The sequence below is a fragment of the Bos javanicus genome, chromosome 13 (assembly GCF_032452875.1).
Source record: "Bos javanicus breed banteng chromosome 13, ARS-OSU_banteng_1.0, whole genome shotgun sequence".
NCBI classification, from domain to species: domain Eukaryota; kingdom Metazoa; phylum Chordata; class Mammalia; order Artiodactyla; family Bovidae; genus Bos; species Bos javanicus.
Genome location: NC_083880.1, coordinates 66880464 through 66907447, shown reverse-complemented (window position 1 = coordinate 66907447; position 26984 = coordinate 66880464). Strand labels below are relative to the sequence as shown.

The following is a 26984-nucleotide window of genomic DNA, read 5'->3' as shown; positions in this document are numbered from 1 at the left end:
ATCAATGTCTGACAGATCAGAGAAAGCCCTTAATGTGTCGCCAAGGGGCAGTTCAACAGATGGTATGGTGACTTACAACCAGAATCATTAATTACACTCTCTTATTAGTCCCGGGGCACAGGGCTGAAAATGCTTCCTCAGTGAAAGATGAGCATTTCAGATAAATGACCGTCTGGTACTGCCTATGAAACTCCCTTTAGGACTTCTGATCAGTGTTGATTTCTAAATCTAAGCCATACTATTTTTATATCTCTTTCCCATCTTCCACTTTCAAGCTGGCTAGGAATATGAAGTCCCCCCTACCACTACCCATCACAGCTCCCGTAACCATTGCAGTAACGACATGGGAAGAAGCGCATCTTTCATTTCCCTGCACAAGTCAAATGACTGTGTTGAAAGGCAGACATAATCATGGCAGCCTCAGGGCTAGCTCACTTTTCCGTCCCTCTGGGCCAGAGAAAGTGTCTCTTGAGTGCAGGGTTGGCAGATAGGGACAATCCCCTCCCTCCCTGACCTACTCTTGTTTCCTATAAGAAGTGACTGATTCTTCAACTCAAAACTGTCTTCCCTTCCCAAGCCACTGGTTGCAACTCTTCTCTATATATCTTTGAAAAAAAGAAGGGCAGACATTCCTTAAAAGGAAGCTTAGCTGCAGGATGCAAGCAAAAGTTCCCAGATATCCACACTGCTGGTTCAGGTATCAAAGGACTGAGATAAACCACCAGGTATTTAATTAAGCCAGACAAATGCATGGAGAGAAACTAGTTCTGGAGCCGCTCTCCAAGGGCATTCAGACAACGTCAACTCAGGGTAAAAATAAGCTCCTTCTCAACAGTTTGAGAACTGGGCTCCACAAACATTATTAGGTTTATGTGGAATTTTAGAAGAGACTGCAGACAGAGCTTGGAGGCACACTACTTACTGGCCTTAGAAAGGATATAAGTTGGAAATAAATCTCAATATAATCCAAAAGAAAGTTTTAACCATTTCCCAAATGCAATCATTCCTTGGCTGTGCTGAATGCCTATTCTTCTCAAACCTCAATCTACAATTGTTTTTCTTGAAATATGAGCTCAAACTAAAGCAATGAGACCCTAAATGCTGTGATTTAAGACTTCATTGCTTGCTTTCTGCATTCCACTTTGTTCTTTCCTGGACATATAAAAAACATGACTTCAATTTTCAACTTGGTTTAAATCATTACAGTATCTGATGGATGTTCTCATCTCATGAATGTTTTAAAGAAAAAAATGTGCTAATTAAGGCATAATAAAACCCTCCTAACGTGGGCTCCAGGAAGGTAAACTTGGGGAGTTTGGGTCTGCCTTGCTGTGTACTCACTTCCAGTTTTTTCTCCTTTTCTGACAAAACGTCTTTCTGGTTCTGGGTGTACTCCACCAACATCCGAGCCAGCTGGCGTCGGTCTTCCAGCTCCGCCGCCAGGCGCCCGTTATATTCGGCTAGTAACAGACATGCTTCATCTACTGTTTTTGAAAGACGTTCAGCTGCCTCTTTGTCTAAATACAAGTGAGACCAAAAAAGAGAGAGACAATAAATAATGACACAGGCATAATTGCAAAGACTTCTGGGGGAGGTTAGCAGTTTCTCCCCTAACACCCAAGTCCAAGAATAGGCTGGAACCTGTGGACAATGGACTGGCTGGCAAAAAAATCAAAGGCACTTACTCCTGTCAACAAGATGGGACTTTCTGAACTACCTGAAGTGAGGCAATTGTACAAAGAGGTGAATCCGACAAAGGACTTCAAAATGCCTATTCCTATAAAAGCTCTACAAATAAACAGATTTACAGTCATATATGAAATAATATTTCCCCATCTCTGAAAATTTCAAAACTGCTTTCTTCATATTACGTCATTAACTACTCTTTGCATATCCATCTGAAATACAAAAGTAAGCACCCATTTCTTGAGTGTGAAAACTAAGACAATAAAAGCTACACAGCAGATTCAATATCGTGGGCTTCGCTGAGGAGCTGTGGACTCAAAACCATAGCTCTAAAATGGACCTATAGGGACTTCCCTGGTGGTCCAGTGGTTAAGGCTTCACCTTTCAATGTAGGAGGTGTGGGTTCGATCCCTGGTTGGAGAGCCAAGATTCCACATGCCTCATAGCCAAAAAACCAAAACATAAAACAGAAGCAACATTATAACAAATTCAGTAGACAAAACAAAAAAAGCTCGATTAAAAATAAATAAATAAAATGGACCTTTAAGATTATATTTCTTAATCTGTGTAAGCATTAAATCTCTTGTTCAGCAAAATATACAGTCTGGTAAGACAGAAGTTTTTAAATGCTTTTGAATGTGACCCATGCTAAGAAATACACTTTATATAAATATATATTAAAAAAGAAACCAAAGTTTCATTAGACAATACTTCCTTCAGTGTGTGCAGAGCATTCTATCTGCCATCTCATTTAAAAAAAAGAAAAGGTTGGTTATTATCTACCAGACTGACTTCAGGCCCAATTAATGGGTTGCAACTCATTGTTTGGGGAAGAAACTGCAGAAGAATCAAAGCATAAGAAAGGGTATCCTTGGGAAAAAGTGGTGAACCACACTCAACCTCAGGAAATAAAAAAAGACAAAGGATGATTTGTATTAAAAAAAAATTGATGTAATTAATTACATGTGGGGATGGCGAGATTAACACTGAAGTATGCATGTTGTTGTTGCTGTTGTTCAGCTGCTAAGTCGTGTCCAACCAACTCTTTGCAACCCCATGGACCGCAGCACGCTAGGATTCCCTGTCCTTCACTATCTCCCTGATTTTGCTCAAACTCATGTCCATTGAGTCGGTGATGCCATCCAACCATCTCATTCTCTGTCGCCCCCTTCTCCTCCTGCCTTCAATCTTTCCCAGCATCAGGGTCTTTTTCAATAAGTCAGCTCTTCACATCAGGTGGCCAATAGTACTGAAGCTTCAGCCTCAGTCCTTCCAATGAATATTTGGGGTTGACTGGTTTGATCTCCTTGCTGTAAAAGGGACTCTAAAGAGTCTTCTCCAATACCACAATTCAAAAGCACCAATTCTTTGGCACTTAGCCTTCTTTATGGCCCAACATTAGTACATGACAACTAGAAAAACCATAGCTTTGACTATACAGACTTGGCAAAGTGATGTCTCTGCTTTTTAATATGCTGTCTAGGTTTGTCATAGCTAAAAAGGCTTTAATGCTTTGAAACAAAGCACTAGAGACGCCAGTAGCTCCATAGGATAAACTGAAAGTGAGTGTCAGTGATACAGATTCGTTGCTTCCTCTGAATGCAGGTGGTCAAGGTGAGAGAGTTCAGCACAATCATAGGTAACCCAGATTTAAGAATTCCCCACAGAGTTTCTCTGGCAAACAGTGTCTGACTATTAGACGCTGCCTCAATATGAATACTGGAAGGTGAACTGTTGAGGGATTCCAAATTAGGCCTGATGCCAAAGATCAGGTACTTCTAGGCTCCTCGGGGACAGGGAAACAACAGGATGTTCTTGGTGGAGGAGGAGTGAGCCAAGAGAAAACAAAGGAGAGAGACGATTTCAGTCACCGAGGGTAAAGAGGACAGTGAAACTTATTCTTCGAGACTGGTGGCACGGTCTAGGAAGAAGCTGCTGGGTCGTTAGGTTGGTTACCTTCATCACTGCTGAATTATTTTTGTAATGGTTAATTTCATTAAAATGTTTCAGGGCCTGTGGCAGAAAATGACAAGTAAAACACTACTTTTTGAGATTAAAAAAAAAAAAATCAATTCTCACACTCCATGAAGTTGTACAAGGGAAATAATTCATTCACACAAATAATTACAACCCAGAAAAAGAACCTGTGATAGTTTTATGAGCCAAAGAAAAAAATGCAGTTGAAATGTAGCAGTGAGATGCTCACTTTGGGGAACTTACCCGTAGCTACCCTCAAATGCTCTGCCCTCCCAAGTCCACAGACAAGCGCTGTGTGCCTCTCTCAGCCACTCTGTCACTTAGCACGGGCACCCCATCTGCTGCCTCCAAGACTCAAGTGTCTGGGACTGTCACCTGCGTGTCCCCAGCCGTCTCTCCCTCTGGAAGCATTCCCACTAGCATGCACACACGCTGCTCTGCCTTCTGACCACATGTCCCTCCCCAGCTACCGTGCACGTGCCTGCTCCCCTTACAGCAGAACTACTCGACAGAGCTGTCTCTCCTCCTGGTCCCCACCCTCTTTCCTACCAGGTCACTAAACTCACTCCAATCAGACTTTTATACCCCAACCTTTCCAAGCAGCCTGACATATATGTGGACTCCTATTGTGTGTCCAACGCTGTTTTAGGCTCTGAGCCAAAAGGTAACAAAAAGACCAAAACTTTCTGCCTTCAAGTTTACATTCAAAGGGAGGAAAAGAAATAAATAATACACTATATTTTACTTATTTATCAGCTGAAGATAAGAACCCTAGAGAACAAAAAGGCAAAGCATTTGGAAGGAGGTGGCGCGAGAACAAGTCATGTGACCATCTGGGGAAGATCATTCCAGGCAGAAGAAACAGTCAAGTACAAGGGCCCTTGGAGAGTGCTCGGCAAGGAACCCACATGACTAGAGTGTTCTGAGCAGAGTGGGGCATGATCCAACTTCTATTTTAGTGGATCACTCTGGTTACTATGTTGAAGACAGACTGATGGCTGGAGGACAAGAGGCAGCAGGGAGAGCAGACAGGAAGCTACTGGGATAATTCAAGTGAAGATGGTGGACACTCCCACCAGGTGGTAGCAGCGGAGGTGGTAACAGGTGTCAGGTTCAAGCTGTAGTTCAGATCAACAGGAATGATGAGAGGGTCCATCTATTAAGATAGGGAAGACCATGAGACAAATTTGGGGGGAAGAGGAGGAGTCTGGTTTGGGACAGGTGAAGTCTGAAATGTCTTTCAGGATATCCAACTCAGTAACACTCAGAGCAGGAGGCTGGATGTATGGGTCTCAAGTTCAGGAAAGAGGTCAACCCTAGAGATGTAAATGATCATCAGCACAAAAATTGTTATTTAAAGTCATCAAACAGGATGAAAGGAACTGTCAGTGAAACTAACTAGGGAAGAGAGCTAATTACTCAAAATTAAGAGGAGAAGAAGGGAAGTATCAACAAAGGAGCCTGAAAGACAAGAGACTAGAGAGGAAAGCTAGAACATGTGGCATCCCAGCCTCCTCCTGCTGCCAGAAACACAGCATCAGAAACAACACAGACGTAGCATCCTGACATTTATCGTAGTATCATGGCCCTTTCCTTCTATCTTCAAAATGCATCTCTCCAACTGCTGCTTCCCCAGTCATGTCTCTTACTCCTGCTCTCCTTGCTCTTCTAAGGACCCAGACCACTTGACTAACCCAGGAGAATAACCTCCCCACCACAAGATCCTTCACTCAACCACATCCACAAAGTCCCTTTTTCTATGTGAGACAATATATTTGCAGGCTCTAAGGATCAGAACATGGACATTTGGGGAGGACCATTATTTTGCCTACCACACCAAGTGAGAAAGTATTTTTAGGAAGAAGAAATGATCAACTGGGCCAAATTAAGAATGGGCAAAAATGTATAAGGCCTTGCTAAGACTAGTAAGGGGGCACTCTCTATCCCCCTTCTGATGCCTATGTCAGAAACTTCCTCTGTCTGTTTTTATACTTTAATAAAACTCTGCACCCCCCCGCCCCAGACACACACACACACAAAAGAATGGGCACAAAAAGTTCACCACTGAATTTAGCAACATGGAAGTCATGAGCCAACACTGATAAGAGCAGTCAGTGAAGTCAAACCAAAGGGTGGGTGGCCGGGGGTGGAGGAGCGGGGGGCGGCGGTAGAGAATAGGGACAGATGAGTATACGCCATCTATTTAGAATGTTTAGCTACACAACAGAGAAAGGAGACAATAGCTGGAGGAAGGTACTAGGCCAAGAAAAAAAAATTTTTCCCACATGGGAAAAAAATACGTATTTTATGCTATGGAGAATGGCCCAGTAGCGGGGTGGGGATGGACTGGAGATTCAGGAGAAAAGGGGAGAATTGTCAGAGCAGTGCCCTTGGGTGGGTAAGAAGAAATAGGCTTACTAGGCTAACGGGCTGCTTTAGAAAACAGCATGTTCATCCACAGAAATAGGAAGAGAAGTTAGCCAATGTTAATCATTTGTTTTGCCAGCCACATACAATTGTGAGTGGCGGCCGCCAGGAGCTGGGGCGTGGGTGGGGACAGTGAATTGTTACTTTAATGATAGAGAGCTTCAGTTCTGCAAGATGGAACGAGTTCTGGAAACTGCACGTGAATGTACTCAGCACTTCTGAATGGCACACCTCTGAACGACACACTTCAGAATGGTTAAGATGGCAAGTTTTGTTAGGTGTATTTCACCATAATTAAAAATCAAAATAAATACTTTTTAAAAGCCATGTAAGTCCTTTAAGTCAGTGAAAACAGACAAATGCAACTACACATGCTGCTGATTTTATGTTAACTTGTTTTCAGTTTTGCAGACTGTGATTCAAAAAGTTGAGTTTTTCCAGGAGATTATAGGGTGAAGGGAAAAAAGAGCAAAAGGCACTGAGGGTGTGTGCGAAGGGTGATTATAAAGACCCGAAGCCGAGTAACAGAGAACATGAGGCCAGGAGGGGGCTAAAGGCTGGGAAAAGGGGGAAAGATCAATAGCCTGTGCGCTCAACAGGTTGTTCGATCCAGTGGGTTTGATTGCTGGGGTTGGGGGAGTAGAGAGTGAGCCAAGAGGCCTGGCTGTGCTCTCCAGTAACCCACTCCTGCCTGAGGGGCTTTCCGCCCCCTCTGTCTGGGCAGCACTGTCTTCCTTCACTTCTCCTCATAGCTTGCTTCCTAAATGGAGGAGGCGGGGAGTTCACGCTCACTCCTTCCTCTCGACTGACCAAGCATAGAGGGGGAAGAATGTCAACTGCCCCTCCCTGTTTAACTGGGGGTTATCATCAAAAGTACTCCTTGGAAGGAAAGTTAGGACCAACCTACATAGCATATTCAAAAGCAGAGACATTACTTTGCCAACAAAGGTCCATCTAGTCAAGGCTATGGTTTTTCCTGTGGTCATGTATGGATGTGAGAGTTGGACTGTGAAGAAAGCTGAGAGCCGAAGAATTGATGCTTTTGAACTGTGGCGTTGGAGAAGACTCTTGAGAGTCCCTTGGACTGCAAGGACATCCAACCAGTCCATTCTGAAGGAGATCGGCCCTGGGATTTCTTTGGAAGGAATGATGCTAAAGCTGAAGCTCCAGTACTTTGGCCACCTCATGTGAAGAGTTGACTCATTGGAAAAGACTCTGATGCTGGGAGGGATTGGGGGCAGGAGGAGAAGGGGACGACAGAGGATGAGATGGCTGGATGGCATCACTGACTCAATGGACGTGAGTCTGGGTGAACTCCGGGAGTTGGTGATGGACAGGGAGGCCTGGTGTGCTGCGATTCATGGGGTCGCAAAGAGTCGGACACGACTGAGCGACCGATCTGATCTGATCATCACAAGGGCAAGGTGATTAAGATTAACAATACAAACCACTGAAGAACCTCAAGGGGGCGTGGCAGGGTACAATATAAAAATCATGACACTGAGTCATACATGTTTGTTTTTGTTAAGAGGGTCATGAGTTTAATGCTTCCCCCTCCTTTGCCCTCCTGCACACACAGTTTGTACCCTGATTTCAAAAGACCTTACTTGAACTGAGTACCACAGGCTGTGGCACGCTAGCATTTCTGCAATAATTCCTAGAGTCACTATTCAAGCTCAGACTATCCCAGCAGCTCCTTTGTTCAGTCTGTGAGTTATGTTTGCAAATCTCAAGACAACAGAGAACCTAGGCCCAGGTAGAAGGTCTGTATTTGCAGACGTTGGCATGTCCTGGGGTCTGATGCACTGGAGATACGTTCCCCTTCCCTCATCCTTCACCCGACCTCTAACTTCTCACCTGTTATTTTTTCCAAAAGAGAAACGTCTTGCACTTCCTGGGGTAAAGAAGCAATTTTCTGTCGGACAGTAGCATCCCCCGATGCAGCATTTTCTAGGTCCTGCAAAGCTTTGATCAGCTCCTCAGTCTGTACAAGGAAAACAAAGATAATACCATCCATGAAGATATGTGGGGATGTGGGGTTTAGAGAAACTTAGCTGGAGTTCAACAAGGTGAAGGCGAATTCTAAAATTGATCATCCCTGACATTTAAAAAAGAACCACTGTCCCTACCCCAGTGTATACTGAATCAGTGATACAAATTCTAAGAGAATGCACATAGTATTTCTAAGTGTGAGGCAGAACACAAATGAAATTCTACATAACTGTGGAAAAGAATTTTTTTTTAAGGGTATGTTTTTGGAAACTTAAGAAAATGGAGTCTGGTTCACACTGCTTAGTTTCATACTCTCTAGTACAGAACGGCCTCCAGTTTAGAGTAAAGGAACATGTATCAAATGCTCCAGCAACCTGATTAAATGAAAGGACACTACCTACTTCAATTCTTTCCTGGATTTGCTCTACAAAATGAATGTCACAAAGATGACGTTTTTGATTTCGGCAGCCACTACCAAAACTAAATGTGTCAAGCTCGTTAATTATAAACAAAGAGGGAAGAAAACAAAAACAAACAAAAAAACAAACCAAGAACGCATATTCTGTATATACCAAAAAGGGGTCTTTTAATTATCAGGGAAACATACAACATTGACAGGTTAGCTAGTTCACAACGACCCCCAGAGAACCCTGGAGACGGCAGTCAGGTTAGCTAGTTCACAACGACCCCCAGAGTGCCCTGGAGACGGCAGTCAGGGTGTCCTGAAAGTTGGTCATTTGGGCTGTTCTCTTGCAAGTTTTAAATGCAAAGATACATGGCCTAACACTGTTTTCATTTAACTCCCAGGCTAATTTGACATCTTAACATAACACAGATCAGACATGCTTTCTATTTACACAGGCCTTAAGCACACCCATGTGTAATAAAATAAAGCTGCATTAGGCAGAATGAGAGCAGTGCAACTCAGTGAAATGTGTATGGGCTTTGAAGTCAGCCAGGCCCAGATTCAGTTCAGACACCAAGTAAGTTACTTAATTTGTCTCCTTGAGACTCACTTTCTTTGACTGTAAATGAATACATAAATAAACAAACAGCTAAAACGAACCAACCATACAGAGTTCATGAACTAACTTACATAAGGGGGTCAAACAATGCAAATATATGGCTAAAAACTCAGTCAATGCTAGCATCTGGTCTAATATTTAAATAGGCTATAGTGTAGCAAATTTGCTGTTGTTACACACACTATCCTCAGATACTAACACCTTGTTTACTTATAAGACAAGCCATAGTAGAGGACTTCTGAATGTCTTTGTAATATCTACTGCTTTACAAAAACTACTTTTAAAGAATATTTTAAATTTCTAGGAGTGAAAAAACGCCAAATCCAATTACTCTGTAAAACACAAATCCATCCCGGAGTTGAGGCACGCAAAGACAAAATCAAGCCTGCTTCACGACGTGGATCCTGCACCCAGTGCCAAGAGCTGCCCTCTGGTGATTCCACACTACTGATCACTAGCTCCACCTTGTGGCCAGAATCTTCAACTAGGGGTCACTTCAAGCCATTCGGCCCAGTGCTCTGGGGGGTCCGGACGTACCAGGAGGGGCCCTGCGGAAGGATCCTGGGGAGAGTAGCTGCCCGGATAGTCGTCATCCTCCTCCTCCTGTATTTGCTGAAAAGTTCGCTTCAGAGATTTCTTCTCCTCTGTTGCTAGAGGAAAGAAAAGAGGGCACACGTGGGTCACTGCAGCCTGAAGAGGTAGGTCAAATGCTAAGCACAACGGGTCACAAGTAAAACAGGGTAGAAGGGTGCACCTTTCCAGAGATGGCTTAACGTTAACCCTAACTGCCACTTATTTTCCAGTGGTGGTCATTCCGTACATTATTGAGAAGAGTCAAAACGGCCTCAGTTGGTCGTCTCAGACTGGCTCACTGGAAAACCACCACCGGAAAAAAGCATCTAAAAGTGAAACTTACCAAACTAACATATTTCACTAAAAAACTTCATTATCTTTAAAAGAAAAGAAGAAGTTAACAGGGAAAGTAAAAAGGTAACAAACCTCATGAGAAAATATAATGAAGCAAGCCAACGTGTGCCAAGGCCTGAACAGACTATACCGTGTGTACAGTGAGAGACTTTACACTTTCCGGGATCATTTCAGAAAAAAGTAGTAGACAGACCCATCGATAAGACTGTGTCAAAAGCTCTAAAAACAAATACCCTTTAAATCGTCCCTTTAAGAACAAAACAAACCTAGTTTTACACTAAAATTTAAAATAACCATTGCTGAGCATGATGATACTACTAAGAGAAATGACCTAAGTCAACATTTAAAATTAACCACTTTTGAGGCTAATGGGTTACATTTTTTAATTATCTGTATCATGTGCTCTTAAATTTTTATGATGGATGTATTAATTCCAAAATCATTCCTTTTGCATCAAATTGGACAATACAAAATAAACGCCAAACAACTGAGGGACATAAACGAGAAATTCAAGTTTGGAAAGTAAAGAAACTACTGGACGCCTAACATGTGCCAGGCATCCCAAGAGCCTCTTTACATTTGACCCTTTCAACAATTCTAAGGCGTGGTGTGTCTCCATTTTATAGGTGAGAAAATGAAGACCCAGAGAGGCTGAATAACTCATGTAATGGTATGATTTCAACATCTGTGTGCTTTCCACCAAATTCAACTAAAACTTACTTAGTGCCACACAACTATCCTCTCCTCTTGTCAAGGGAGGGGCACCATGCACCTGCCTCAGATTTCTGTGAGTTATAAACAGGACAGGATACTTCCTGCTTAATTCAACATTCTCTTCTGGACCCCAGGATGTAGCTTCTGTTCTCTACCTTACATATTAACCGAGCAAACTGTGTTTGACGTGAAAGCCAAGTCAATATTGTGGGTTTCATTTTTTTTTCTTAATGTTCTGTTTGCTCTGCTAAAGAAGAGAAACAGCAGCATCTGTATGACGGGCAGTCCTGTCTTCGTGCTATTCTATTATGCACAGATTTATTACCACGGTTTGGTTAAATGATACCATTCCCCCAACACACTTTAAATTTCAGTTGTCATGGTGTATTTATTCGGAGTAACTGCATCAACCACAAACCTCGCTGCTAACTTCGGTCCACAAATCACTTTGTAAATAACTAAAGGGCATCATGATTAGTGACCGCATCACTTCTTTCAAGGTAAGTAACTGGTCACTGTTATTCAGTTCACACATAGGCAACGAAGTGTTTAGTCGTGTTGTTAGTCTCCCAGTGTCAAAATCCACATGACATTTTATAAAAATAAATAATCAAAACAGGGAACTGACTGACAAAGATGAAAGAGAAACAAAGAAACTAAAACTAAAATTAATGCTGGAAATGAAATTCACACGAAACATAAACATAAATGGGGCTGTACAAGAGACTGGGGCTGTAGGGATGCAGACCCTTGTCATGTTCTCCAGGAGACTCTGGATTCATAGCCAGAGGGAACTTAGTGAAGGCCAACTTATCAACATAAATGAAGAAAGTGGTTGTGATGAAAAGAATATCCTAGAGGAAGTAATGTTGACAAAATTCACTTTAGAGGAACGCTTAAGAGATACTTCACAACACTGACAGCACAAAGGAAAAAATGTTAGAAACTGATCCAAAGTTAGAAAGGAGCATGACAAAGATGGAAAAGATGCAACAAGCTTTGTTCAAATCACTCTTGATAAGTCTGTTACAGAGAAATAAACATTGCAACTCATGTTTCTAATTTATGTTAAAACATGCTAAATAAATCTTTGTTTTACTTTTTTGTTTTCTTATACAATTGAGATCAACAGTGAGTTTTTGATAAAAAAATTTTAAAAGTCACAGAACAATTGTAATTTTCCACACTGATTATTAAGATCACTTTGATGATATTCAGCTTGACCAGTCATTTTTACAGTCCTGCACTATGCAAAGCAAGGATGGCTGTATTTTTCAAACAGAAAACCTGTAAGGCTATAATTTGCATATGAAATGTCTTTGCACACACTGGCTGCCTAAGTAGTGTGTAGCGTGTGGTATGATCCTGTCGACATTCAGTCACTACAGCGTCAAAGTGGCTATGTTTGATTAGTGGTCACAAGAATGTAAGCACTGGAGCAAAAATGAATTTATAGTATTATTCTGTTCACTTCCAAACACCTAGAAGAGAATGCTCAAAAAATAACTGTTAAAGACACTAAAGAAGGTAGAAAAAATTATAAAACTTCAATTTTCCAACTCTCATACAGAAATTATTACATATAAAAACCACATATCACTGAACATCTCAGGACACTCGGAACCACTGAATTCAGATAGTGGAAGCCCTTACACATAACCATGTCTTTGCTTTCCCCACTGCTCCCCACCTCATTTTTCATGAGAATGTCAAGGCCCATCAGCTGAGGTTTCTCTAAAGCCAGAGACCTTGTTTAGTAAGTCTGGGTCCTACAGCAAAAGCTTTCTGTCTCCTAAGCGGGAGTTCTTGCTGTCACTCACTCACAGCAATGCAAAACTAAAATCAAACTGATGACAATTTTAGGGCTGTTTCCATCCTTCAACATCCTGATGGAAGAGGGTGTAATAGGAAGTAACCATCATCATCCTGTTTCCGGTTCTCTCCTGTCTCCACTTAGAGGACCTATTGGAAATAAATCATTTATCATTTCCCCCACAAGGCTCCACCTTTCCTGAGCTGTCTAGTTCCACTGGCTCCATCTTCCAAGTACCATGCCTTGGAGAATAGCAGACTCTCTCCCCGAGTCCCAGCTTGTAACAGATTCCACACCTGTGAGGAATTCTTCCATATGTCCACTTTCTGCTTCTTCCCAAAGCCTCTTATCAGCCACCTGTCCTTTCTCATGCCTCATCCAGACCGCTGTCCCAACTGCCTCCTGCCTCTTCCAACCACTTCTTCTCCAACATAGACTATACTCCCTTCTCTTACTAAAGCTGAGCTCTGGCCCCATCAGGCCTCTATTCAAAACCCTGGAAAGGCCACCGAGGCTCAGTTTGCTTGGTAATGAATGGAAATGGCAGCATCTCTCTTAGCACTCGCTTTCAAGCATCACCGTCTCCCTCTAACCCCATGGGCCTCTCTTTGAAAGCAGTTGGCCCTGCTACTTTGCATGGCCGTTGGCAGGCACAGGCCTTCTGTGCTGATAGAAACCTTCAGCACCTTATTCCTTTACAGCCCTACGATGCTCACTAAAGTGTCAACACACCTGAGCCTGAAACCTCCTGAGGGCAGAGGAAGCACAGTGCTTGGAAAGCCCCAGGGCTGTGCCACAATGACCATCCCCACTGTCCTTTACACCAACCAGACTCTCCTCTGCTCATGTGCAGGGTTAGCAGTGAGGATGCCCAGAATCCTCAATTGAGTCACACAACCATTAAAACGACCCAGGCATCTGCCAGGCCCGTTCCTGAGTGGATTTCAGACCAGGGACCTTCCGCTATCCATCCGGCTCTGACCACAGCAGTTCCACTCATCCCCTTTTCACGCCCTCACTCACGCTGTTCACAGGCAGGGCAAACACCTTGGGGGCAAAGTTCCTTCTGTCCTCATCTTGCACACCTTCTGTTCCGTCCTCCAACTCATTCCCGTGTCTCCAGGGGGCCTTGCACTCCGCTAACCGTCAAATGCTCTGGTGACCGAAGGGTTTACAGTATGCATAGACCTGACTATGATAGAATTTCCGACAATAAAACTAATTCTAAGGCAAAAAGTTAGCCCGAATGGTCCCCAATCACATTAGAAAATGCAGTCATCTACCCAAAAAGCTGGACCTTCTAAAGATCTACTAAAAATTTCTAAGATTAAAAAAAAAAAAGAAAAAAGAAAAAAACCCCCACAGATTTTATATTACTTTTATAATGAAAAAAGAATCAGGAAATACTATTTCTAATAGCTCCCTCATTCTTTGTTCCCTCCCTGCAAAAGAGACTCTTCTTTTAAAAAACACATTAACTTCTACTTGTGGGGAGAAAAAGATGTGCAGCAAACCAAGGGCTGACACTCGAGGCACAGTTCTGGAAACACCCGACCCTTCTCATCTCACTGGACTGTACCGCCAGGTCCAGCCCTGAACCCAGGAAGCTAAGCCTAGAGTGTGCGCTCTGAACCACCATGCTTTCCAACCTCACGCAAAGTCTCAGGGACTGAAAATACTAACAAGATTCTTCCTACTTTTGCTATTGGCTTGTATTTAGAAACTCAGAACATTAGATATTAGAACTGGGAGGGGGTGCCAAAAAGAAGCCATGTGATCACATTAATAACTTCATATCTACATGATCTCAAGAAATCTTCACACAGGCCTATGAGGTATTACTATCAATAGCCATACTGTACAGTGAGGAAGCTGGGGCTCAGAGAGGTCAAATGCCATGCCCAAGGTCACACAACTTGCAAGCGACAGAGCTAGGATTCATACTCTGGAAGTTTGCTTTCTAACCCTTGCCCCGAATAGCTAAACTAACTATACTAAAGGTCCAGGGAAGCTGAGTGACCTACTCATGAATTCATAACCTAATTCAAGTCAACTGAATCCATGTGCTTGCAAGGAAAAGTTAAGGTGTGAAGAAAATAATGCTTTTAAGTTATACAGACCTGAGTTTATATAGACTTACTTATCAATTGTATCTACTTGGACAAAAGTACTCTATCCTTTCGAGTCTTAATACTGTCATCTGAGATACACTACTAAATACATATAGTCCTTACGTACCTAAAATAAATTAACAGGAAAAGAAGCCAGCAGAGAGACTGGAGTTGAATAAATGCTACTTCCTTTGTACTTCGCTTTCCCTTCCAAAGTCTACAACTGTAGGATGCTGTGTGATTTATGCGGGACTCAAGTAAATGATGATGTTCCACCCAGACAAGCAACGACTTGAGTATTCCCAAGAACAGAGCGACAACTTTAGAATCCCTGGGTCCTGTACCTGAGAGACAGGTGAGCGAGTCAATTCCTAGGCAGGTTGATAAGAATTCCGGGGGTCCCCGAGGAGAGAGGGGTCTGGGGTTCTCAAGGAGGAAAGGACAAACATTTTTTTTCTCTACATTCATTAATCTTAGTCATATACAACGTTTTTTTCTTTAAGTCTGTAACTGATGATTACACAACTCAGTTTAAACTCTGCTAAGGATTATATAACCAACAATGTATCCTGCTTGAGGGCAGTTCTCCTTCCTGAAAACCTTCTGGCTAATCCTGTTATCTTAAAATGTAAATTGTGGGAGTGGGTCTGGTAAAATTTTCACAAACTTGAGACATTTTTTTGATTTATTGTAATAATTAAAAAGTATGTAACTCCCTTGCTAACACTAGCAAGGGGGGTATTCTCCATCCCCCTTCTGATGTCTGTGTCAGAAGCTTTCTCTGTTCCTTGTCTTACGTTAATGAAACTCTGCTACACAAAAGCTCTTGAGTGATCAAGCCTGGTCCCTGGTCCTGTAGCTAAATCTTCTTCGGAGATCAAGAATCCGACACTGTTCACCATAAGCTATCACAGGTATATAAACTCAAAAAAAGTCCAATTCTAAAAATTCCTAAACTCATACATTCTAAAAGATTAGAACTGCCAAAGTTCCACGAGAAAATTTTTATTCCAAGGGTAAACTTTTATAAAGCTGTCTGCAGACAAAGAATTACTCATGAATTAACACTGCAATATAAATGGACTATTTAAATCTGGAAATAAGCTTCTGGAAAAATTCATCAACATTCTGAAAGGACTGTGTAAAATATTCTGGTAATTGAAGTTTGAAGAAGACAGTGAGAAGACAGTGAGTTAGCTGAGACGAATACACACGCTGGAACCTTTTGATAAGTGTTTTCATCTTTACAAACTAGAAAAAGAGAAATTATCTTTGGATCAGCATCATCCTCCACAGTAAAGGAATATTGTCTCTATTGTTAATGTCTAGACACGACAAAAAAAAAAGAATCAGAAACCTAATGGAGCTATTTTCAAATCTACTGCTACCACAAATCCCCCAATTAGTCTGACTGCTCCCTGAGTGCAGAACTATTTCTCACTCCTCTCTGCTCTTTCCTATACTGTCTAGCAGATCTGTTTACTCATAGCATATGTCTGGCAAATGTTTGCTGAATTGAAATTCAACACTTGGCTTCAAACATCATCTTTCAGAGCTCTCCTACTTGCCCAAAGGTGTTTTTAAGAAATCAGCACTGTTTACCAATGAACTTGAAGTCAGAGGAGGGAAAAGAATGCTGGATAATTCACCGACGCTGTTCAAAACACCTCCAAAGGACACAACACGAACACAGCCAGAATCCAAAATAGGAAGTATCTTGCTCTTCAGAGCGACCCCAAAATTGTCTTCTGTCAACTCCAAGTAAAACAACAATGATCTGCAATCTGAAAGCACTTATGCCATTCTTATCAAGCCTCTAACCTATAATTTCACAGGAAAGTTATCCTACCTTAAAACACATATAAACTCAGGTCTGGAAGGGATCATGAAAGGTATACAATAAAGAGTTGTTGAATGAATATCATCACGTATGCTGCTGCTGCTAGGTCGCTTCAGTCGTGTCCGACTCTGTGCGACCCCGTAGACGGCAGCCCACCAGGCTCCCCCATCCCTGGGATTCTCCAGGCAAGAACAGTGGAGCGGGTTGCTATTTCCTTCTCCAATGCATGAAAGTGAAAAGTGAAAGTGCTAATCATGGTTAAATTCTATTACAGACGCATGTATAAAATACTAGAGGAACAAGGAGGGAATTGGCTACATGTACCCAGTCAAGCTGGCAAAGATGTCAGAATCAGAGTAGCATTCTTGAAGAGTAGGTTCACCACGTACAAGGGGGCAGAGAGACATTTTAGGCAGAGGTAACAGCAGATGCAACGGAGAAGGCAATGGCACCCCACTCCAGGACTCTTGCCTGGAAAATCCCATGGACAGAGGAGCCTGGTGGGCTGCAGTCCGTGGGGTCAAGAAGAGTTGGATATGACTGAGCAACTTCACTTTCACTTTTCACTTTCATGCATTAGAGAAGGAAATGGCAACCCACTCCAGTGTTCTTGCCTGGAGAATCCCAGGGACGGGGGAGCCTGGTGGGCTGCCATCCATTGGGTTGCACAGAGTTGGACACGACTGAAGCAACTTAGCAGCAGGAGCAGCAGCAACAGCAGATGCAAAGGAAGGGGAACCACAGAGCATTCAGAAGGGAAGTTGTTAGGAATGGCCAAATATGGTACATATGAGGAAATGGGAGAAGAATCTGGAAAAGGAGACTAGTTCACATTATAAAGAGAACACCATGTCAGGACTCGGACTTGATCCTCCAGGCAATGGGTATATATGCAGTCACATGAGAGCTGTGCCAACCAGAATTCAATCACAACTAACCAGAAGCCAAAGAACCAAATAATGTTTGGTCTTATTTCTCTTCAAAGGAAAAAACAAAATAGCTTTTAAGGACTTGGCAAAATTCACATACATGCATGTACACATTACCTGAGGATATTCTTGGTTCAGTAAAGACCAAAACCAATTTTTGATGACAGCTGACACCTGTCAAAGGTACATCACCAAACCACATGAATATTTAATGAAACCAAGTTCCAAAAGGGCTAAAGGACTTATTCAAGAGCCTATAGTAGTTAACGGCAAAGCTCGGACAAAATCTTACTCAGGGTACTTCCTAGTTCCCTAGAACTCTCAACAAGTTTGTCGTTCGTTCCCCTTGTGCAAGGAAAGTCTCAGAAAGGTAGGAGCGACCCAAGGAGAGTACAGAGCAAAAGGCAGGGAACGAGATGATGAACAGCATGAATATGAGAACCAGGCTTACACGCTGTAAGCACTATGTAAATTCTCACCATCATTTATGAGCATTTCTCTCTGAAGAATCATACAATCGCTGGTGGTTCACAGCAACCCCCACTGCAGCTTTTCATATTTGATTCGAAAGTAGGCAAAGACCAAGAGCTGTAAGCATGTGGTGATGTCTCTACCTTTGGGGGGAGGGCTCTTGGAGTCCTCCATAGACAGCTTCAGCTGCTGGATGAACTCGCCGCCATACACACTTCTTTCTTGCCAGATGTTCAGCAATCTTTCTAAAGGTTTTTTACAGCCTTCATCTGCCTCTCTGCCCAGAAAAGATGAAAAGATATATATAAGCTTAAGATTTTTTATTTTAATTAGGACAGATTTACTTAAAAAAAATAAAAAACAGAAAACACCAACAACTGACTACATGATTTACATATTTAAAAACAGAAGGAAGAGTAAGGTACATACTGTAATTAATGGATACTCAAAACTTCACCAGAAACTATATTCTTCCTGTGGTGTGTAGGGAAGAGAGAGGGATTATGTTACAAAAGTAATCTGTGTCTTTTATCCTCTTTGAAAGGCAAATAGGGCAAAAGCCAAAGGCTCATTTTCACTGACAGAAAATTATCAAAAACCAATCATATCAATTGTGACAGCCTGCTTTTTAGAATGCATTAACTTAAATCTAGTGCCAGACATACTGCTGGAAAATTAAAGCAGGCCAAAACTTTTTAGGATGAGAAAAAAATGATTAAAATCAAATGTTTAAAATGGGGAATACATTTGTAACAACGCATCAATGCTAACACACCAACACCTCTAACATGCACAAATACAACTGTACACATATATATGTCAAGACTAATCTCAACTTTATACTCACTACTTCATAATTATTTTCATTCCTTGCTAGGTCTACATTCCAGGTTCACACAAAGGTGTGGAGCAGATAATCTTAGAACACAGGGAGCATAATACAGTTCTTTGTAATTTATATCTGAATGAAAGAAGCTAGATAGTTTTATTCTTGACATATTACTCTTCTTAAAACAGACCATTTTTCAGGGCAATGACCATAGCTCACAAGCAGTGTTAGACAGTTGTTTACCATAAAGTGTCAGGCAGCAAGTGGAAGCGTCGGGGAAAGACTTTTCGAAAGGAAAACAAATCCCCTCACCATCCGCTGTAATACTATGAATTGTTCTGTTCCGTGAAGCACTGAGGGGCTTTACACAAGAAAAAATACCCCGACATTTTAGCATCTAAGTCAATAAATAGCTTTAACAAGAACCTCAAAAAGTAGTGAGTGAAAGTCACTCAGTCCTGTCCGACTCTGCGACCCCATGGACGGTAGCCCCCCAGGCTCCTCTGTCTAGGGGGATTTTCTAGGGGGTTGGACAATCTGGAGTGGGTCGCCATGCCCTCCTCCAGGGGATCTTCCCAACTCAGGGAAGTTGGGAAGTCCTGCATTGCAGGCAGATTCTTTACCAACTGAGCCACCAGGGAAGCCCTCCATACCAAGTTCAACTTAGGTGGGAACTTCACCCACCACCAGCCCTGACAACACTTTTAAAACTTAAAAGGTGAGCTGAGGTTTTGGCGTCATCTGGTCAGATTGTATTACTTACGAATTATTAGTGGCAAATTTTGCTAAATTGGGGGGGTCAAAGTACTAACTAAATCAGGACACATGCAAAATTAATTATTCTTTTGTTCAGCCTTTTTTAAAGTCAGAGGTCAGGATGAGGAAAAGGGGGGAAAACTTTCCACTGATAGCTTATAAAACTTAAAGATATGACCTTGATATTTATAACACAAACATCTCTACTCCATCTTCAAAATACACCTAGAAACAAACCCCTTCTCTTTCTCTGCTATCAGCCTGGTCCAAGTCGCCATCATTTCTGGTCTAATGGCTGCAGCAGGCTCATTACTAGTCCCCCTACTTCCACCCTGTCCTCCATCTAGTCCCAAGTTTTCAAACTCCAATTCCTACCTGTCTTGTGGAGGCAGTTCACACGTCACTTTCTTTCTCCAAACTTTCAACAGTTCTTCCTATTCTCCCTCAGAATAAAAGTGAAGGGCCTAATAGAGCCTACAAAGCCCTTCTCGGCCCAGCCAGTCATCTCCCCGACTCACCTCCTGTCCTCACTCTCCCTTCCCTCCCTAGCAGCTCCTTGGCCCTCCTGCCTCAGCGCCTGGCCCAGCCCATCATCTCCCCGACTCACCTCCTGTCCTCACTCTCCCTTCCCTCCCCAGCAGCTCCCTGGCCCTCCTGCCTCAGCGCCTTTGCACTTCGCCTGGAACCACATTACCCGACACAGCTCAGGCCCGACAAGGCCCCTCTGCTCTCCTTCAGGTGTGTCTGTTCACACAGCACCTTTCCAGTGAATCCTTTGCTAATCTTCCTATTTAAAAGTACACTCCTTACTCCTGCTTAATTTTTCTCCACAACGTTTAATATTTGGATGTGCTGTATGTATAGTTTCCCTGTTTATACTCTTTCCATTTGAATGTAGTTTTCACAAGGGCAGGGATGTGTCTTCCCCCAACTGCTATATGCCCAAGAATAAACACAATAAATGCTGAACTGCAATGTTTTTAATAAAATTTTAGATAAGTTTCAGTAGGCCAGGCAATTAGTTAGCTTTCAAAGACTATTTTACCACATGGAGGTCATTCATGTCAGATGTCATTTCAATTAAATATTCATCTGCTCATTCATTGGGGTTTGTGAAATACCGTGCTTGGAATACACTGAACAAGGTCTAAGTCCTCACCTCTAGGACTTGATCTAGCAGCACCCCACCTCTCCACATCTTCACATTCTAGAACACTCAACCGTGTTCTCTACTCAGCATTTTGCTGCCACTGGTGAATGTGGCTGTGTTCATGCTATCTCCGCTCCCTGGAATGGAACCCCCAAAACAGAACATGGTGAAGAGCAAGAAGCTGTAATTCAGGTAGCTGAAGTGTATAGGGAGTATGTAGAAACAGCAGAAGAAACTGGAGGGATAGAGACAGAGTGGCCTGAGATTATAGAGGACCTTATTTTGTTGTTAAGTCGTTATGGCCTTTATCCTGGAGGCAACAAAGTCCCTAATGTGATCAAATGTAGGCTTTAGAAAAATAAAGTCATTTTAACTATTGTAACAACAAAATCACAACTAACCAGAGTTTAACTGGTTGGTATTTTAACATGAAATCTGTTCTCTTGGGCTTCCCTGGAGGTCCAGTGGTTAAGAGTCTGCCTCACAATGGAGGGAATGTGGTTCAGTCCCTGGTAGAGGAACTAAGATCCCACATGCCAAGGGGCAACTAAGCCCACGTGCTGCAAAGACTGTGCGCCACAAGGAAAGCTCCTGCTGACGCAATGAAGACAGCGCACAGCCAAATAAGTAAACAGCGCACAGCCAAATAAGTATTTTTTAAATTAAACAAATAAATAAAATCCATCGTCTGCAAATTTTCCTAAAAGAGAAAGCAATCATGTCAACAAATTCCTGAAAGGACTGAGGGACACCACCCAAACACCACGCGCCATTCCTGAGGCAGGTGGCCTGGTGCTCCATTAAGGCCGGCAGTGCAGCTGCAGTCTCACTACCGGACAGTGGATACTGATGCTCACATCTGTCATCACCAAAAGATTTTCAAAAGGCTTTCGCCACTAAAGTGAAGTGAAGTTGCTCAGTCGTGTCTGACTCTTTGTGACCTCATGGACCATAGCCTACTAGGCTCCTCAGTCCACGGGATTTTCCAGGCAAGAATACTGGAGTGGGCTGCCATTTCCTTCTCCAGGGGATCTTCCCAACCCCAGGATCGAACCCAGGTCTCCTGCATTGAAGGCAGACGCTTTACCGTCTGAGCCACTAGCCCAAAAGGGCACTCTAGTTTAACGAGTGAACTAATTAACCGTGATAGGCTGATTCCTTGAGCACTATAGTAAAACAAAGTTTTGCCACCTAAGGTCCAAAGACAGAGACACAACAGTCAACAAATCTTTTTACAGATGGGGTTTTGCTATAAGTAGCTCCAATGAAGCTGAAGTCACTTTAGTACCTGAACTGGATACAACCAAAGCAATAAAATCATTTTATGATAGGAGGAGCTATCTTTTCAAGTTGTACTAAGTCCATTCTAATTAGAGATATTTAAGTGAAAAAACACCAAAAAACCCCTTGCCACCTATCAATGAATAAACTGAGAGATAAGTACATATATAAGTTATTTTGTGGAACACAACTTAGTATGTATCTTAATTCTAATTATTATAAATTCAACCACTGAAAATCTAATCTAAAAAGTGAAAAGTATGTGTTATACCCATGTTGGACTGCTGATTGAAGTGTCAGCTGGATACCCGAGGGCCCGCCAAGCCAGGTTACAGGTCTTCCTCTGCAGTGCTAAGGGCACTGCCTTCCTTGGCACACCCACCATAGCTTGTATGTTTCTCTCTAATCCCATGCACAGTAGGCCAATGGCAGGCCTACTCAGGATAGAAATGCTAAGTACCCTCAGCACTTCCAAAAGCACCTCAGGTTAACAGCAGAGCAGAAACAGTTCTTTGCAATTGTGTAGAAAATAGGAAAAAAGTTAGGAAAGCCTGGCGTCCATGCAGCCCATGGGGTCGCAAAGAGTCTGACATGCCTGAGCAACTGAACTGAGAAAAGAGTTAACACAGCAGGGCTGAGACTGCTGCCCTGACAAAGGCCTGCTCACAGGGCTGGCCCCTGACTGGCATCTGGGAACTTGGATTTCAGACATGGCCCCATCACGTCCTAATGGAAGAGGGTGGTTTTCTGTGCTTAAACTGTTTGTACAAACAGTATGGTTTTATGCTGAACACCTGCTTTTCTTCTGCGAGTCTAGAATTTTGGCCAAGAATACCTGTGACCAACCCCAACAAAACCCCTAGGTACTAAATCTCTAATGGGCCCCCAGGTAGTTGACACTTGGCGTGTGCCATCACAACTCAAAGTGGGAAGAACTGAGTGTGTCGCGTGGGACCCACCACGAGTGGACCCCGGGAGCTTATGCCTGGCCTCCTCTGGACTGCAGCCCTTGCCTCTTTTCCCTCTGCTCATTTTGCTTTATATCCTTTCACTGTAATAACTCACAGCCATGAACACAACTACACGCTAAGTCCGGTGAGTCCTCCTAGAAAGTCACCAACCTGGAAGTGGTCTTGGGGACCCATGATTGTTATAACAGGAAATAAATATGTATAGGGGGATAATTCCAAATTCATGTCTCCAGAAATTAATTTCCTACTGAGCCTCCAACTATTTCATCCATCTGCCTATCTGGCATCATACCTTGGAATATCTATCAGCCATCTCGAACTTAATATAGCCAAAACAAAATTCCTGATTTCCTCTACCAATTCTTTACCCCAATCTCCATCACAGTAAGCAGGGCCATCAGTCATCCATATACTCATGTCAAGAACCTAGAAATATGCGCTCTTTGACTTCTCTTTTCCCTCACTACCAGCTTCCACTTAATTCCCACAAATCTTCTCGATTTTACATGGGAGTGGGCCACACAAATCTATCCATACACATTTAATAAAGCTGTAATTTTCTCAGCGCTTCTGAGTCCTAGCCAATGTCATCTCTACCCCATGCAAGTGCAAGACCCGCCATGCCCATGTCCCTGCCCTTTATAATTCATTCTCCACCCCAAAGTGGAGGGATGCTAGAACAAAAGTAATTGGAATACATCATTCCCCTGCTTAAAATCCCTCACTGACATCCCATCAGGACAAAATCCTAACACTCTGCCAAGGCTCACAGGGCATATGTGACTGTCACCTGGCCTCTCTGGTTACTTAAACTGCTATTCAAATTATATCTACTCCCAGGAGCTTGGGTTCCAACCTGTAGCTTAGATGGTAAAGAATCTGCCTACAATGCAGGACAGCCCGGTTCGATCCCTGGGTGGGGAAGATCCCCTGGAGAAGAGAATGGCAACCTACTCCAGCATTCTTGCCTGGAGAAGTCCATGGACAGAGAAGCCTAGGGGGCTGCAGTCCAAGGGATCAAGGAGAGTCAGACACAAACGATCGACTAACACTTATTTACTTACAAGCTTGGCAAGCTTTCCCAGACTTGAGAGGTTTGTTCCCCTCCCCCCAACCTAGGTGGCAGGGGGTTTGAAGGAGGAAGTAAGAAATTATCATAAAGAGATTCCTAATCAATTTTAGTCAATATTAATGGGTCTATCTTTGTTCATTAATTGGACACACAAAAAACAATACAGACAGCATTTCTCATTGTTGATAAGGTGCCTCGGGATCAAAGTGGAGTGGCTGGACTTTCTATCCTAATAATGGGAGTGGGAGTAGGGAGGGAACTTAGAAACATGGGCATCTTGGGAATAATATCCAAACAGAAGCTTAAAAGAACTAGAAGAATGCAAAGAGGAAAGGTAACAGGCCTATTTTATGTTTTTTAGGATCAGGTCTATTTTCCCCACGATGCCATGGAATTTGCCAAGACATGTTTACAATGTCTCCTGGATAGGTTTTAAGATGAAACCAAGTAGAAAAGGAATTTTTAATCTTGGTATTGCTCATCCCTCTTCTCCCACCCCTTTCTACTTATCCTTTTCTGATTTGGGGGCAGCTAATGATTACTGTTCAATGTTTAAGGAAAATGTGTGTTATCCCCACAGGAATTATTTTAGTCAATTTCCTATACTCTAAATTAGTTAATTTATTCAGTGACTATTTACTGTATCCCTACTCTGTGCCAAAGCTGTGCAACAATATTGCTCAGCTCTTGGGATACCACTGATATCAAGACTAAACGGTGTTACCTAAGCTATGTAAGCCAGTAGCTCTACGCCAGACACTGCACCAAGTGCCTGGAACACAGCAAAGAACAAAAATGAAACAGTTCTTCTCTTCACAGAGTTTATAATTTAGTGCACTCCCATGAATGAGCAAAGACTGTTTTACTTTAACCTCACAACAACTCTAAGGAGATAGGTGGTAACATCCCCTTTTAACCAATTAATGAAACTCGGGTTCAAAAAGCTAAGTAACACATCCAAGGCCACTCAGACAGTGTTGGAGGTAGAGCTGCAGCCCACATCTAAGAAACTGTTAACTAAATCTCCTCAAACAAAGAAATTGCCTCTCTCCAATTTCAGATGGCTACTCTAGTAGTCTGTTCTAAGTTTATTCACTGTTACGAGGATTCCATGTTTTCAAGTTCCTAACACATTCTGCTTTTTCAGTAGCCATGTTCACAAAAAAAGTCACTTGACAAACAAATATTTTGTTTCCATCTCTATAAAGCTAGATGTCATCTCTTCAAAATGTTCTGAATTTCTCATTTCATTCTTTCAAACTTTGCAAATCTTTCACGGAATGCCAGACATATTTCCACACTTAAGGTCTTTCACTTACACTCTAGACCCTAGAACAGTTTCTGTTTAACCCACTAGTCTCCTCACTGCCAGTCTCCTTTGGCAAAGATGTTTACTTTCATATGTTTACTTAGTAACATTCTAGTGAAAAGTAACTTTTCTTTGCTTCTTCTGGGCAACTAGGTGTCAAAAGCAGTTTGCTTTTAAATGAATAAAAATGATTTGTAAAATTTTTAATGAAATGTATAATTTCCATGATCTCAGCTATAGGTATGCCCTACGCTCCCGTCCTCTGTCACAAAACACAACAGGGGCAGAGTCTCAGTATGACAGAGCCAGAGAAACTTTTAACACTAATAGCTCCTATCTTTGCAGTTACAATAACGACTACTATTTTTAGTGAGTTAGACATCCAGACACCCAGAAGGAAGTAAATAAAAACAAAGGCACAAGCAACTAATTTCTTGCTAAACAGCGTGGTTTTGTTACCGGAAGGTTCCCTTGTATAATTTAGCTTTGGTTTTTGACCATAAGCTAATGAGGTAACTCAGCCAAACCAAGGAAAATACCATATTCTAGAAATAAATTCAATAGTGAGTACCTCTAAGAGACAAGATGTGCTTCAAGTCCTAGACTGAATCCCTTCAATACAACAAAATATTTACATGTCTGAGAGCGTTCTCAAGGGCCCAGGCAAAATGTAAAACCACACTCTCTATAAAGCACATCTCTTTTAAGTATGAAGTTGGTGAGGTACAAAGGCTATCACAAAAAAAGAACAAAAGGGAAAAAGTAATGCATTTAAAAATAAAACATACCTGGCAACATGAGAAAAAGCATCCACAAGGACAGATTCAAACTCCCTCGTGAATTCGGGTCCTTTCCTTTTACTGTTTTGAATGACATCGTTGGCTAAGTATAGAAAAGTAAGCTTTCTGTTTGATTTGGCTGGAAAAAAAGAAAAGATAGCTTACACCAAGGAAATTCTCAATCCACAATTCTTTTGCATTATGCTACTCCTAAAGAATACTAAGACAAACATTATCCACTTGAGGTCTAGACAGCTATGTTTGAAAACAAACAAAAAAAACCACAATTTAAGGAACTCCTGGAGGTGTGTCTAGTAAAATAGGACTGAGAATACAAATTTTGAAAAAAACAGGAAACAAAAAAAGCCATCTTAATTTCTGTGTTATTTTAATCAGTGCAATTAATTGGCAATAAAAATGAAAATAATCCAAAGAAGATTCCTAAAAGATAAGCAGTCAATATTCTCCAGAAGACATGTTAAAAGCAAGATTTTCATTTATTCTGTTGCAAAGATGAACATTTCTAAGTGAAGTCGCTCAGTCGTGCCCGACTCTTTGCGACCCCATGGATAGTAGCCTGCACCAAGCTCCTCCATCCATGGGATTTTCTAGGCAAGAGTACTGGAGTGGGTTGCCATTTCCTTCTCCAGGGAATCTTCCCAACCCAGGGATCGAACCCAGGTCTCTCACATTGTAGACAGACGCTTTACCATCGGAGCCACCAGGGAACATTTCTAACTCACTGTTAACTATCAAATACCACAGAATGAAAGACTGAGTTAGGTTTCAATTTTAAAATAGATTCTTGTAATTTATGCTCCTGGACCAAGAATTTGAATTTCTTTTTCAACAGTTCAATAACCATAATCAGTCAATGATACCATCTCTACAATTCAGAGGAATCTCTAGATGTACCTATCTGTGG

At 42.2% G+C, this 26984-nt stretch overlaps 1 protein-coding gene across 2 annotated transcripts in view; it reads right to left on the bottom strand.

The window, feature by feature from the left end:
• The window catches only part of RPRD1B (regulation of nuclear pre-mRNA domain containing 1B), a 77209-nt gene that overhangs the window by 45355 nt on the left and 4870 nt on the right, over window positions 1-26984 (bottom strand). For both annotated transcript variants that reach the window (XM_061437556.1, XM_061437555.1), the window contains exons 2-6: window positions 26069-26198; window positions 18056-18189; window positions 9645-9757; window positions 7948-8074; window positions 1342-1517 (exon numbers count right to left, since the gene is read on the bottom strand). In XM_061437556.1, coding sequence (XP_061293540.1) covers window positions 1342-1517; window positions 7948-8074; window positions 9645-9757; window positions 18056-18189; window positions 26069-26198 — 680 coding nt within the window. The remainder of the gene's footprint in view (window positions 1-1341; window positions 1518-7947; window positions 8075-9644; window positions 9758-18055; window positions 18190-26068; window positions 26199-26984) is intronic.